The 16,116-nt window shown below is 34.1% G+C and overlaps 1 protein-coding gene across 1 annotated transcript in view; it reads left to right on the plus strand.

Annotated features, from left to right (window-relative positions):
• LOC127712443 (IQ motif and ankyrin repeat domain-containing protein 1-like) overlaps nt 1–15,170 on the plus strand; it is a 39,754-nt gene extending 24,584 nt beyond the window's left edge. Inside the window, exons 4-6 of the mRNA XM_052218888.1 lie at nt 6,107–6,241; nt 7,117–7,245; nt 14,917–15,170. Coding sequence (XP_052074848.1) covers nt 6,107–6,241; nt 7,117–7,245; nt 14,917–15,073 — 421 coding nt within the window. The 3' untranslated portion in view covers nt 15,074–15,170. The remainder of the gene's footprint in view (nt 1–6,106; nt 6,242–7,116; nt 7,246–14,916) is intronic.
• The last annotated feature ends 946 nt before the right edge of the window (nt 15,171–16,116 follow it).

Raw genomic sequence — 16,116 nt, forward strand, 5'->3', positions numbered from 1 at the left:
CGTCCGTAAAATTTATGAAGGGATGATTTCAACTTCACCACTTGGAACTCTTGGTTTGATAGCTTCATTGTAAGCAAAAACCCTCTATCAAGGAAACCATAATAGGAAATACAAGCCATATGATACCGTATCAATTGGGAGATTTATACTCCATATGCAGACGCTGCTGGAATGTTGCTACATAGAAATGGAAAGTTCACAATTGGGAAGCTGAAATCATCTCTTTTGACGTAAAGTTTTGTTTTCAACCAACCCTCATTGTCAATTTCTTGATGTATGTCAAAACATGAGGCAGACTTAACTGTATCTGTTGTATCCTTTATCTCAAGTTCGATGGGTTGGATGCGTTCAACATAGTCACAAAACTTTGAATGATTTAGAGAGAGGGCATCATCTATATACATGTAGCAGAAAGTAAAGTTAAAGGTTAATGGTTACCTCCTTTTTCTTCCTAAAAAGCTCCTCATATAAATAAAGGAGCATGTCGCACAATTGGTTCCCATAGGAGTGCCGATTGTTTGTTGAAAAACACGTCCTCCAAATGTATCAAATATGTTGTCAATCAAGAAACCAATCTTCTTGATAATGTCAGTTTCAGAGAATTTTTTGTTTGAATCAGAGTGATGTTTTACAAAGTACGATTTCTCCCTCCATAAGACAAGATACTTGTTTCTACGTTGGCCTTTTTTTTATGAAACAAAGCAGGACCAAAACTTCCAATTTGTCTTTTAGTTTGGAATGAGGAATACTTGTTTAAAGTGTAGAAAAGTCAAATGTTTTCATACTATTGCAAGATGAAAGAGTCTTAGATTGTATGTACTCTTACATGTCTTTGAAATTTTTTATACCCACGTCTGATTCACGCCCTCTCTAGAATAGGTAGTTTCACAATAACTTTGAAGCCCGGCTTTGATTGCTGATAAAATTGAAAGAGGTTTCGTGGAGCACTTGGAATACCAAGCAATATAACATTGTTTGTAAGGACACTTATGTAATTTAGGTATCCAATACAAAGAAGAAAGATCAAGTTCTTCATCTTTGGTTGAAATTTTTCGAATCCAGTAGTCTTCCTTTTGTCTACGGAGAGGTGTTGCAAGATGAAGATGTTAGTCCTGTGGTATATTTATTCGATGATGCGAACTTGCATAGAAAGGATTTAATGATCAGGCTGATTAAAATGTTGGTAAGCAATGTCGCTTGCATTGTTGTTGATGTCTGATCTATGGCCTCACGTACGTTTATTAAGCCTTCCTTTCGTTTCACCGACATATACCAATCCGCAAAGGTTACACTTTAATCCGTAGACGCGATTTGTTGATTTACAATTCAGATCATCGTAGTTTCTGGCAAAGTAAGATTTTTTATTTAAATTGCTAATAATTGAGCATCTGTTACCGGTATTAAGATTTTACAGTTTTTTTTAGTTTTTGGTTTTACATTTAGTAATGAGACAGTGTTGTTTAGAGTCCAAAATGTCTTGTAGAAGAATTAATTAAACACGGCCACGTACGAAGATTGTTGCTATTCATCAGTACAATGATCTGAATGCGTCATATTAGAGGTATTTGTCATTTCTGGTGATGAGGGGACACCTGCCATTTCAAACGACATCGTGTCCATGGTGACGTCCGTTTCTGACCTTTGTTTTATACTTGGTGACGTCCGAACCAGTATTTTGTTAAAATTCGTAATTTTATGCGCATTAGGCTACTGGGCGGATGATGTCCTCGGGTACAAAATGTCCAACAGCAGAGACACCAATCCAGTGGTTGTAAAAGAGAGGCGAAAAATATCAGAGGATCTTCAAACTCATAAGTAAATCAAAGTACTGACGTGCTGTTTACTTGGATGAACCCAAGATCTGAAGGCTGGCGAATAAATAAAAAAATGTTCTATCCATGTAGACTACTAGCAGTTGCTTTTTCAAGTCAAATATATTAAAGACTTTAAAATACTAGTATTTAACATTAAATCAATTGTCTAGGTTCTGCGGGCATAAAGGGTCGAAAGGGATAACAAGAAAAGTTAAAGGAGTTTTACACTGTCTGCAGACTGGATATCGGTAATACATGTAATTGATGCATTTCGATCAGACGTGGTGTTTAAAAAGACACTCTTCACCAATTCAAGCCTGGAGAAGTTTAAGTGATTATAATTCTACACTCATGTGACTCTTGCTTGTGTAAACAGTATGCTTTGGTTGCCCTTTTCCTTTAAATTTTACAGCGTACACCTTTTTTGTTCTTGAACAGTTTTAAATATTTCTAAATAACTAACTTTTTCTTAATCATGCCATAACTCCACCAATACATAACATATTAAGGTAACTTCTACCATGTTTATAATATCAATTGATTTATTTGTCTTGATGAATTGTTCAAACGGAATAGGTAAATCACAGAAGCATATATTGGTTCGCTTATATAGTTTAATCAGTAGTGGATCAAGAAACTATTAAAAGGGGGAGTGCTTACGTGTAATAAGGGGAGGAGGAAGGAGCCAAACCTTCTATAATGCTAAATACTAATATTTAAAAATAATTTGTGTATGAACAAGGATATCTTTAGTTAAAAGTCAGCGGGTCACCAACCTAACATAAAAGGATTTACAGATTAACATGCATAGACATCTACTGACTATTTGCGATATTCAAAATTCAAAGCCTATCGGAAATATCGCTTGGTTTGCCTGAATTCAGAAATTGGAATTAAGCACCTGAACTTCAAGGTCGTTGGGCAAGGGGCAAAACTGACTTACTTCTAGACTATTTTGACTAAAGAAAAGTTGGTTTTTTTTTTTGCTTTGCACTTTTCGAATCACCCCCCCCCACACACACACACACACACACACACACACACACACTCATTTCCCAGTCTAATCCGTATAATGAAGCAGAAAACAGTTACATATTACAACGATCCCTACCACATATAATATAGAAAATGCCCCCTCTCCAGAGTATAGACCTATAAATAAGAAGATGTGGTATGAGTGCCATGTCATGGCTCGGAAACCTCAAATTGTTTTTGGTGTTTAAAAAAGTGGGCTTTCTTCTTGTCAAAAAACAATAGAAACATTGCCCAAAGTCAGCAACTGAAAGCATTAAGAAATACATCTAGTTTGACCATCCAAATGCATTGTGTCATTCTTAAATTGTCTGCATGATGGTTACCATTTCTGAATGTGAGCGTTTAAATAGTAAGATCATGTTCCTGAAATGTTTTTACGTGCAACAATAGGTGTGAAATGACTTAATGGATTAGCACTGATGTACGTGTATTATATATTACACTTATACCTTGATATGATAGTTTACACTTTTCGGGCATCATAATAAGGTCATATGATCAGAATATAAACCCTGCTTTGTACTGAACCGACAAACTAAACCTGATTCCTGACGTGCTTTTTTCACTAGGAAACAGTCCACAGGAAGACATGTCAGCTTACGCGGACACATGATTCCGATTCCGAGTCGACCAGTCTATGCTCTAACTCCTAAATGCCGCGTGCCTAGCGGAGAAGCAGCAAAGACGTATTTTCAAGTCTTTGGTTTGACCCGTACGGGGTTCGTACTTCCAACTTCCCGCGCTCGAGAGCACGCTACAAAAAGACCATGAGAAGGTCAAAGAGAAATAAATTAGAATAAATTTTATAAACCATGTGTTACCATTTGTTTTGTTACTACTTATAACGACCTTGATATCAACTAAAAAAACTTTGAAATATTTTAAAAGTTCGTTTTGGTGACACACCCTGAAAAATTTCTGTTTTCTTCACGTTTACTTGAAATTATCTACATGTTTCTGACAGTAACAAAATCATACTGCAATAAACTATCTTAATACCAAACACTTCGATGAAGATTATAAATCTAGGCTTATGGGCAACAACTCATAAATCAATCAATTTAAAACCGTTACTAGTGATCAACCGCCTCGGTGGTCTCCTTGTAGCGTGCTTGCTTACGTTATAGCGAAGGAAGTCTTGGTTCGATCCTGGTAGCGTCAAATCAAAGTCTTGTAAATTAGTAATTATTGCTATTTATCTGCTAAACACGCGACATTAAGGAGTAAAACAAAGGCTGGTCGCCTTGAAGGCAGAACAATGTGTGCAGGTAGGGTAGAATTTTTTTTGTGGACTGTTACCTTTCAATAACCACGTGAAAAATCTTGCTCTGCGTTTCAGTCTTATATGTAGAAAGGTTCAAATGCAAATTTATATGTTCTCGGCCTGATATGCATGTACTATTTACCTTAACCATTATGGACAAATTGTATTTTTGCCTATTATCTAAAAACTATATTAAATAAGTAGAAACTGGAAAGGCAAAAATTATCTGCAATACAAGATCTACAAAATTGCGAAAATGACCCACAAAAATCTTTGGATGACTACTTACTTAAATGACGATCTAATTTAAGCGTTTTTGTCAATTATCTCAAAATAGAAAGGTAAAAAGGAACCATGCTTATGTTTAGAACAGCAGACGATTCTTGGATGACTGTTGGACCAAAACAGTTGGAAAAACAAATAATTACGTAGTTGAATTTGAAAAACAAGTTATGCCAATTCTGGTTAAGGCCATATATCAACTCCATGAATAGGGTATAGCAAATACTCCAAGGTATACTCGTACAATCAATGTCTGTGTAAAATGAAGACTTAAGAAAATGTTGACTCAGCAATGTGACAACTTCTATTTATAGGTATAAAATCCCCTTAAATCCTTTAAAGTTGATCTTAAATTGCAATTGACATGCTACATATGCAAAAAATACAACATTTAAAGAAATATATGTATTTGTATATGTTACAGTGTTACACCTCAATATTAATTAAAAAGACAAAATCGAGTTCATATACAATATTTATATATTGCAAACATGTAACCAACTTTTCACATCGAGCAACAACCTTAAAACTGACCAGAATATACAATAAATCTGTCTTTATCTTTGAATGTTAAACATATTAAAATGATCAGAAACTTTAAGTATTCTACAGTGGCGACTTTATGGCCAAACAGCACTAATTAATTGTGACAGTTCTATAGAGTTCATTCAGATGCTAAGAAAATATAACTATTTAACGGTTAACAGGTGTCACAGTTAAAGTTCTTGTAATGTCTATTACACAAATAATATTTAAATTAGCCTTTTAACATACAGGCATTTTCTAAATTTAGGCATTTTATATAAAGTGTCTGAAAACAGTATGCATTTTATAAAATGCCTGTTAGAAGTAGGCATTCTATATATTGACTATTTTTTTTCAGGCAATTAACAATATGCCAAAAATCATTTCATACAATGTAATGTTCACAAAAACTGAGCCATTGGAAATATTGAAAAACAGGGCAGTTTTATATCTCCAATTACTGAATTCTAACGCTTGCATTTTAAGAGTTATAACAAATTAGGAATAAAATCTACATATTTGTTTAAATTCCCACAATCACTGAACTCGACAATTATTAGTTATTTGATAAAATGTTTTGATGGCAGGTTCTGTTTCTCATTTGTCCTGATTTTTTGCAAATACATCGTTTGGCTTTGAATTTGGTTTTAGCACTACACCATATTGATTGAAACCCGGACCATGACACATTAAGCTCTGTCAATACTTTTTTCAGAAAAAAAACATTTAGCGTTCGAAACGCACGAGGCTTCGCAAATAGCATACACATGAATATCTTCTTTTTCATGTTTTTTGCAGATCACGTGTTATGAGTATGGCATTCCTTCATCAATTTTGAATATGAAAAAAACCTTATTATAGACATACACACTTTCTAAGCTAGTATTTGAAGAACAAATTTAATTTTACTGAACCATTTGTTATTTTCTTTGAAATATATTGTATTTTTGGTCATATGTATTTCAAAGACATTCATTTTCTACAAATTACCTGAAACTGAACATGCAGCTTGTTGAATTTTAGTTCTTACAAAATGACTGTATTTTTAGTCATTTTATGTAATGCCGGTCAAGGTTAGGCATTTTATAAATTGCTTTAAAATTCAGTCATTCTTCAAAATTCCCAAATTAAGAATATGCCTGTTACATATATATGTTTATCATTGTGATTTCGTTATCTGTTTCAGATGGCCTTGCTTGTTAGACCCAACCACTACAGCTGGTACATTTCTGAGGTACAGGGATACTAACTATCTACAAGCAGTCTCTCCAAAGGAAATGGAATCGGAACGCATAAGGAAGGCATTACTAGGAGGTCTGAGGTAATGTCACATTGAGTTGTGCAAACGTTGGTTAAGATCACAAGATAGTCCTTACAATACTATCACTATTTTATTTGAACTAAATTCAATTCTGTTCATACTTATATTGCATTAAAGAACACGATAAGCTGAAACGATAGTACTTGATATGAATTTGCGAAGGAAATATAAACAAACAGTTTTAAAATGTGTACTAGGTTCAAAATCCCTAAATGCGAGACGACTTGCTCTGCTAAATATTTTTTAAAACAATAATTATATGAACCTTTCGGGATGGAAAATACTTACGAAGCAAACGAAAGATATCGATTTCAGTGTGGACGACACAAAACTGTTAATACATGACTTTAGGGTGATTTTGTTTTAAGATTTTTATGAGACAATTACTTTTAAGGGAATTCATGCTTTAGTTTTTCAAACAAATTTTTTGCACTTATTAACCATCGTCTTTTTTTGGGAATTACTAAACAAACATTCAGAAGATACGAAATTATTGAGACAGTGGCATTTCGCGGATAAGGCAACACTCATTTAAAGAAGCAAATGACCAGCATTATGAAAATTGGTATAAAGATATTAGTATATAAAATTCTGGAACAGACTTCAATTATGTAGTTTAGACATTAGAAAATAATTCCGAAGGGCAAAAAGATAAAGGCAGATGATTGTTAGATCTATTTCATTACTATTTAATTGATTGGATCTTTGGAAGAATAAATGTTACATATATCAATGTCAATATTCAGATGCAGTTCAACAACTTAATGCATACACATATTTATCAATTCAAAATTCCGCCCAATTGCACATATTTCGTCTTAATGCACCTGTTTACACTGCATCACTTATATTACCTTTAACTTTCATTTTTTTAGATATGGAAAACCATTGATAATAGATTTAGGTGAAATAGACAGATTTGATATGATCACAACACAGATCAATAGAGTACAAGAAGGTTTAATGGAAAAAATTCTTAATAAAAGTATTTTACAGGTAGAAAAGTAAGTTAATTTCTACTTTTAGTTTACATTTTTTCAAAAACACATATGGATTACAGTCTTCATATTCCTGTCTCGTTTGTAATTGCAACATTTATACCAAGGTAATTTTCTGTATTCAGTTTTGCCTTACTGGTCGTAAAAATATCTTAAAGGCAATTTCTGTCAGTTCGATGTCAAAGGTAAATGGTGAAAACTCTAAAAATTGTGATAATAGTCAACAGAGATTCCTTTTGTGGACCCTTCATTCGCCTTGTAAGTTGATGCTAAATACGGATAAACATTCCAGAACCCTATCAAAATCAGTAATGCAATATTATAAAAAAAAATACATTGCTAACAAATAAAAATTATTCTATGAGAGAATAACTTTTACATATCCTAACCGCTTCAATGCAAAAACACAGCGGTTATTGTCGACATCTAGCAATTAGTTTTCCTAAAACCAGCGCTAAGGACCGCCTTGGTGTTGCAGCGATTGGTGATCCTTGTTCCGCGATGAAGTCCGTACTGTAACTGAGATAATGAGCAGCTACAAAAAAATGTTTACTTAAAGGTTGTTTTTTTTTTTTACTTTTAGTCTTATACTTTTATTTATATATTTTCAAGTTGAGATAGCTGATGATAAAGGAGCAATGATATCGTACAAAAGATGTTAAGTGTTGTCATAATATATTTATATATATTATAAAGTGCCTATAAAATCAACCTAACAATGTTAGAGTAGATCTGATTCTTTATGTCCTCCCCACCGGATCTGGCACCTGTACTTTTCTGTTAACGTCTATGGCAACATCGTCTAGTATTGAGCAACCGCCTTATCCCCTTCTTTAACTATAGCTGATAAAAATCAGCTTTCGATTCGGGAGGTGTTACCTTCTCGTAGGTAAAGAAACCAGGACGACTCATCACGATACACGAAGAATTTTAAGTGTACATGAATGATCATCTACTCATTTCTTTGATATAATTGCAAGATGCTAATTTTTAAGTAGATCTGATTCTTTACTCCCTCAACAACCGGGGCTGGAAACTGTACTTTTTCTTATCGTTTAACAGATGAAAATATAAAATTGTGTTAGTTAAATTGTATTAAGTTCAAGAGATTTTTGATGCTTCAGCTACGTATTCTTGAATCTGAAGGACTGAATGAGAGAAATGAAAACCCGTTTTATCAAAAACGAAAGGAACAAATCTTGAACGTCATACTATTCAACTACCACAATTATCTGTTTTGATCTGTGAACCGCAATGCACGATATGCTGCAAAAATTTCTTCACAGCATCCGATTTTACCTGAATGGCTGCACGCGCCTGACGAAGCTAGTTTGTTTAGCGAAATATTGCGTGAATATATTAAATATAAAAACTATTTTCATAATTCTCATTAGCGTGTTAAAGTTACATTCTTAGGCACACATATATATATATATATGTTTATATATATAAACGAGTCTAAATTGAAAACAACATACAAACCTATGATTGAGTTGGATAAAGACCGCAATTTTTATACGTGTGCATGTAAAATAAATTTCTTGACTGAGGGGTCTAAATACAGCACAAACAACATTTTCCAAAAGACCAAAAAAGTGAAAAGTATATTTTAACAAAACGCATTTGACAAACAGGTCGAACAACTGATGTTCTTAAACCCTGCTGACTGCCATTGACGATTGCCAAATAAATTGATCACCAGATGTAACATGGATCTTATATTTAATTTAATACCAAACAGAAAATAATAAACTTGCAGAAAAGATGGTATACCGCAAACATGAGGTGCAAAAATTTGTACACCATATCCGGATTTCGACAATTAATGTCTCTTCAGTGATGTTAGGAATCGAAACGGTATTTGGAAGGCCATATAATTTACCTTAATTTAGGATAGACTCTTGAATTTTGAAGAGTCGAAATAGGATGAACGGATCATATAAACCCGAAGGCAAATATAATACAAGCCCAAACGAAAAAATATAAATAAGTCTAAATTGAAAACAACGTTCAAACCTATGATTGAGTTGGATAAAAACCGCAATTTTTATACGTGTGCATGCAAAACAAATTTCTTGGTAGAGGGGTCTAAATACAGCACAAACAACATTTTCCAAAAGACCAAAAAAGTGAAAAAGTACATTTAAACAAAACGCATTTGACTAACAGGTCGAACAATGGATGTTCTTAAACCCTGCTGACTGCCATTGGCGATTGCCAAATAAACGGATCACAAGATGTAACAAAATGGATCTTTATTATTAATTTAATACCAAACAGAAAATAATAAACTTGCAGAAAAGATGGTATACCGCAAACATTAGGTGCAAAAATTTGTACACCATATCCGGATTTCGACAATTAATGTCTCTTCAGTGATGTTAGGAATCGAAACGGACAACGCTTGTATGATTTTGTATAATTCTGAAATTTCAAAAATGAGGTAGGTTAAGTATTTACAACAGAGACTCCATAGATATGCATCTAAAAAGAATAGTAATGTGCGATATAAACTGGTACAGTTCTAAAATTTCACAGGCGACGAAGGTTAAGTAATTACAATAGAGACTTCGTAGAAATACATTCCCAATGAACAGCACTGGTCGATTTGAACTGGTATAATACAATAATTTCAAATTTTGCCGAAGATTTAGTAATTACAATGAGGTTGTGTATTAATACATCCCAAATGAATAGCACCGTGATATTTAAACTGGTATAATTCTAGAATTTCCGATTTGACGAAGGTAAAGGAATTACAACAGAGACTGCGAAGTTATACTATCCGAACGAATAGCACTGTGCGATTAAAACTTCACCTTTTCATTGATCCCATTTGGTGCAAACGTTTTTAATTTTCTTATCCAAAATATTTCCCGAGTGAGTCTCTCCTCTCAAGTCCAAGCAGTGTTGTGGTCTATGATGGTAATATTCAGTCGATTGAGATCTGCCTTAGTGTGTGCAGGAGATCTCAAATGTCGACTGAGAGGAAGGTCTGGTTTGTATTTATAGTCGCTACGATGGCCGTTCATACGTTTGTGAAATGGCTGCTCAGACTCACCAACATATTGTTTACCACATTTACACTTTTGAAGATACACAGCATTTTTAGTCTTGAATTAACATTGCAAAATATTGTGTATTTTGTTCCAGTGGAGTGACTGTTTGAAGACTCTGGGTATTCAGTATTTGCTTTAAAGTCAGACATCGTTTGTTCGAACACCTCTTGCAAGAGCCCACTGACGGAGAGCCTGATTAAGAGGATAAATCAGCTCTAAACAGCAAGTCTTTAAGGCTTTTGGGCCTACGGAAATCCAGTACGGAAGGGAGGGAGGGGGGGGGGGGGGCTCGGGGAAGAACTTGGATAATTTAAGATGTTTTCGATTTCTTTTCAATGTTCGCGGATAAGGTATGATAACTTGTCGACTTTGGGATGGAAAGTCAAATTGCACTCTTTTGTTGATCTTTTCTCTTAATATTGTAAAAGTTCATCTCATGTCGGCAGATGTTGTTAGCACGAGAGAAACCTCTATCAATGTCTTTTCTTCTGTAGCATTGTTACATTACATTAGAACTATTCTTGTTTTCACTGCCTGTTAATTTTCTAAAATGTTTGAGAGATAATGCACTTGACAAGGGATGCATAAATACATTTTCTCCAATATACAGACTGGTCAGTATAATTCGTGTTGTAGCTCTTTTCCGCTTTCTTAAATCAGTAAGATTGGAACCTTTACATGATAAAAAGAGAAAACTCCACCCAGTTCGTTTTTCCAATAAAGGAACTGATGCTATCGACAACAGCAACGTTCTGCATCACAATGAGATAACATCTAAAGTTCCACTTTATTTTCAAAATCAGTCTGTTCCTATTGTATCCTACAGTTACACCAAAACCATTGCACTTAAAGTATTTAACTATAAACAGACATTGCAGAACCTCGATTTAGAAGAATACATTAAAAAAACCTCTGACATGTGACTGTTCCCACTCGCCTTATATTTACAACCCCTCTAGATCTGTTCATGTTATTACTGGTGATCTAAACATAATTAAACATGACCATCTCCGAACGGTGATATCTCATGTTCCCTAAGTTCAGAGAACCCCAACACATCAATTGGAACTATAACTTCAAAATAATAATAGATTCCATTGAGGACTATGCCAGAGCATGGGCTAAACGAGGAGAAGTTGAACTGGACACTTTGTCAGAATGGGTCAAAGCAATCAGTTCTCTGATAAAACGTCAAATTCATAAGTTGAAAAACTGTGTGAATGATCGACCAAAGTCCGTTTTTAGAGACAAAGAAGATGTGAAATGTCCATCATCTCTTCACGATAAATATGTTGTTGTTCCTGTGGACAAAGCTTTAAATAGTATTGTTTTTGTATGTAAATCGTTCTACTACCAATGTCATTTAAAAGAATTAGGAATAAATGAGCCCTCAGGTAATCCCACATACAAAATCATATCATTTGACAAGGATGAGATTTTGGCACGCGACATTCAATTTAATGTGATAAAATGCACTTGTCGTACTAAACCTAATACACATACAGTATTGAAACGTCACAACTAAGAATTAGTAATTGTTCGTTGTTATTGGTGGAACATAAAGAATTATCTAAAATATACATTTAACCTTGCTTCCGTCGAATTTTCACTTGTAGTTATACAAAAAAAATATTGATATGCATATTTTATATTCATACATGTTTTTATACGACCGCAAATTTTTTTGCGTCCGTATTATGTTATGACGATGTCTGCGTCGGCGTCCGAAGACATTTTGGTTCGCAGACAATAACTTGAGTATAAGTGTATGGATCTCTATGAAATTTTAGCACAAGGTCACAAGGTTCCATTCCACTAAAGGATGGTTGGGATTGTTTTTTTTTTTTGTTTTTTTTTGGGGGGGTATTGTCCTAGAGGTTTTGTTTTTAGGGGCCAAAAAAGGTGTTTTACTGGTTCATAGAAAATAAATCGGTTCGCAGACAATAACTTTAGTATAAGTGTATGGATCTGTATGAAATTTAAGCACAAGGTTCCATACCACAATAGGAGGGTGGGATTGATTTTGGGGGTTATTGTCATAGCTGTTTTGTAATTAGAGGCCAAAAAGGGGCCAAAACAATTTTTTTTTTTTGGTTTGCAGACAATAACTTGAGTATAAGTGTATGGATCTCTATTTATTTTGGGGCCTGTCTTCAAATTGGTCCACATTAAGGTCCAAAGGGTCCAAAATTTAACTTTGTTTGATTAAAAAAAAAATTAATTGTTTGGGGTCTATGATATGCTGAATCTAAGCGTGTATTTAAAATTTTTGATTTTGAGCACAGTATTCAAGTTGGTCCAAATTGGGGTTCAAAATTGTTTGATTTCATCAAAAATTGAATTATTGGTGTTCTTTGATATGCCCAATCCAACAGTGTTTTATGTTTTAGATTTTGGGCCCGGTTTTCAAGCTGGTCCAAATTGGGGTCCAAAATTAAACTTTGTTTGATTTCATAAAAAAATGAATTATTGGTGTTCTTAAGTTTGATGTGCCCAATTTAACATTGTTTTATATTTATGATTTTGGGCCCGTTTTCAAACTGAACCATATTAAGGTTCAAAGGGTCCAAAATTAAACTTTGTTTGATTTCCTCAAAAAATGAATTCTTGAGGTTCTTTGATCTGCTGAATCTCAGCATATAATTAGATTTGATTTTGGGAACAGTTTTCAATTTGGTTGAAATTGGGGTCCAAAATTAAACTTTGTTTGATTTTAACAAAAAATGAATATATGGGGTTCTTTGATATGCCGAATTAAAGTGTGTATTTAGATTATGGATTTTGGGTCCTGTTATTAAATTGGTCTACATTGAGGTCCAAAGGGCCCAAAATTAAACTTTGTTTGATTTCTTCAAAATTTTATTCTTGGGGTTCTTTGATATGCTGATTCCATCCATGTATTTAGAATTTGGATATTGGACCACGATTGGGTAAATGTCCAATTTTAAATTATTAACGTACTTAGACCACATTCATTCTGTGTCAGAAACTATGCTATAGCAAGTATTTAATCAGAATCAAAATCACAGCTGTATAGCACAATTGATAGAAATGTTAAGTTGAGTCGTAGTTAAAAATAAATATAGCATCATATTCTAATTTTAAGAATTATGTATAAATATAGAAATTTACTGTTCATTATTAGATATTTGGAAAGAGGTAAGTTTTATAGATTTAGGTTTAGATTTTTCAACGAATGGTTATGTTGAATGAGGTTGTTTGCTACTGGATCGTCTGTTTTGTTTGTTATTATTTTTGAAAAGTTCAGTAACATTTTTTGGTACAGTGTATCGCCTGTTTGTCCTACATATATAAGTTTTTCGCATTTTGTACAGTTTATTGCATACACTACGCCCACAGTTTTACAGTCTATTTGTCCCTGAATGGTATATTCTTTTCCGGTGTTATCACAGAATACTTTGGCTTCATCAATGTGTGAACATAATGCGTAATTTTTTCCGCATGGTCCACAGCTATTACTCTGTTTGTAAAATAATAAATAATGTTTCTTGTGCACTAAGATGTCTTTTATGTTGTTGTCGCGTTTGAACGCTACGATAGGCGGATCGGGGAATAATTTTTTTAGTTTATTGGATTGGTGTAGAATTTTCAAATGTTTTCTGATAATGGAACGTATATTAGGAAGCACTTTGGAAAAAGTAATTACTAAAGGTACTCTGTTGTTTTCGTTCTTTCTTTTGTGCTGTTACAGTAAAAGATCGTCCCGGTTTATATAATAATTCGTCTAAATAACAGCTCAACAATGTTAGATCTGTAAATTTGCGGAAGCAAATTTTTTGTTCTTCCCTGGCCGAGATTCGAACTCATGCTACTGAGATATCGAGCCTAGGTGGTCGAGTGGTCTAGCGCGTCGGGCATAGTGCAAGGCGATTTGGTGCCACGATATCTCAGTAGCATGAGTTCGAATCCCGGCCAGGGAAGAACAAAAAATTTGCGGAAACAGATCTAACATTTTTGGGCTGTTATTTAGACGAATAATGTTTACAGAATGTGTTTTCAGCCTTGTATCACCATCACTGGTGATCCGATGGATAAAATCTGTCGTAGAGTTGTCACTGGTTCAAACGTACTTATATTATATATATATATATATATATATATTATGAGGCGAATCCGTTTAAAAACTTAGCTAATATTGCCTATTAACAAATAAATAAATTTTAAATTTTTGGTGTACTAAGATATAATGGTCCATTAATAAAATGAATAAATTAAATTCTTGATGTACTTGATTATGCTGAATCTAACCGTGTATTTAGATTTTGGATATTGGACCATAATATGTAAAATCCAATTTCAAATTTTTCAGCTCTTTGACCACATTCATTCTGTGACAGAAACCTATGATGTGTCAAATATTTAATCACAATCCAAATTTAGAGCTGTATCAAGCTTGAAAGTAGTGGCCATACTTGCCCCCAACTGTTCAGGGTTCGACCACTGCGTTCGTATCCAGCTGCGCCCAGCGGAGCATTTTATTTACTCTTTTTTTTCACTGTAAGCCTGTATTTTTGTGTTTTATTTGTATATGTGTCACATACGTATACATGTATTTAGTTTAATGATAATAAAGATCGGTTTTTCCCTTTGTTGATAGTTTCGAGACTTTGGTTAAAGATGAAGACGGAGATGAGTATAAACCGGACAAATTTACTGGAGGAATGGCAGACCAGTTTGTATTTCTTGTAATCATTGCTGGAGAAGTACCCCCACCAGACGCCTCCAACAAAATGTTTTATATATTGGTCAACTGATCTTTATGTGTGATATGACTTTAAAATGCAATAGATGTTTTTTTTTATTGTTAATGTCTATTTATCTGCACATAATTAAACGAAAAAAGTACAATAATTTATTTTTCTGCCCTTATAAAGACCGAACATAAACATTCACCCAAGACAAAAGATACCAAAGGGATATTCAAACTCATAAGTTGAAAACTAACTGACAATGCCAAGGCAACAAAAAAACGACGAAAAAACAAACAACAGTATACAAAACACAACATAGAAAACTGAAGACTGAGCAACACGAGCCACCAACACAAGGGGTGATCTCAGGTGCTCAGTAAGGGTAAGCAGATTCTGCTTCACATGTGACAACCGTCGTGTTACTCCTATATGTTATATCAAGTGATTTCACATCACACATAAGCGGATTGGTAATTAACTCTTATCTAACCCTAAGACATCCCCAAAGTCTAGACCAACGTTTACCTAAATGTTTCCTACCCTGAATGTAAAGTTTTGAAATTGAAACATGTTTTTCATGACAAAGGATAGACGAGACTGTTACCGGTATAAACAACACTAACATTGAAAAATTAAAAAGCACAAGGAACAACACTTTTAACTAAAGCAAGAACAACAAGAATCCATTAAAAACAAATCTGGTGGTGATCTCAGGTGCACCGGTAGGGTCAGCAGATCCTGTTTCACATGTGGCATCCTGTTTCACATGTTGCTCATGTAAGTACAAACCCGGTTATGAGTCTAATTCGGTAGGTCACATTCGTGGAAAAGAGGACGGGATTGTGGTTACAACAATTGGAACATATACCTCGTCATCTGTGAAACAGATATTCCATAACGGTCAACCAACTCGCGATGGCGTCCATAAAATTTTTGAAGGGATGATTAAAACTTCACCTCTTGGTTCAACATCAATTAACCCTCTATCAAGGAAATCGTGATAAAAAATGCAAGGTCTTGAATATCGAATCAACTGGGAGATATATACTCCATATGAGGTGCTGCTGGAATGTTGCTACATAGAAATGGAAAGTTCACAATTGGGA

Source organism: Mytilus californianus, unplaced genomic scaffold, assembly GCF_021869535.1.
Source record: "Mytilus californianus isolate M0D057914Y unplaced genomic scaffold, xbMytCali1.0.p SCAF_8, whole genome shotgun sequence".
NCBI classification, from domain to species: domain Eukaryota; kingdom Metazoa; phylum Mollusca; class Bivalvia; order Mytilida; family Mytilidae; genus Mytilus; species Mytilus californianus.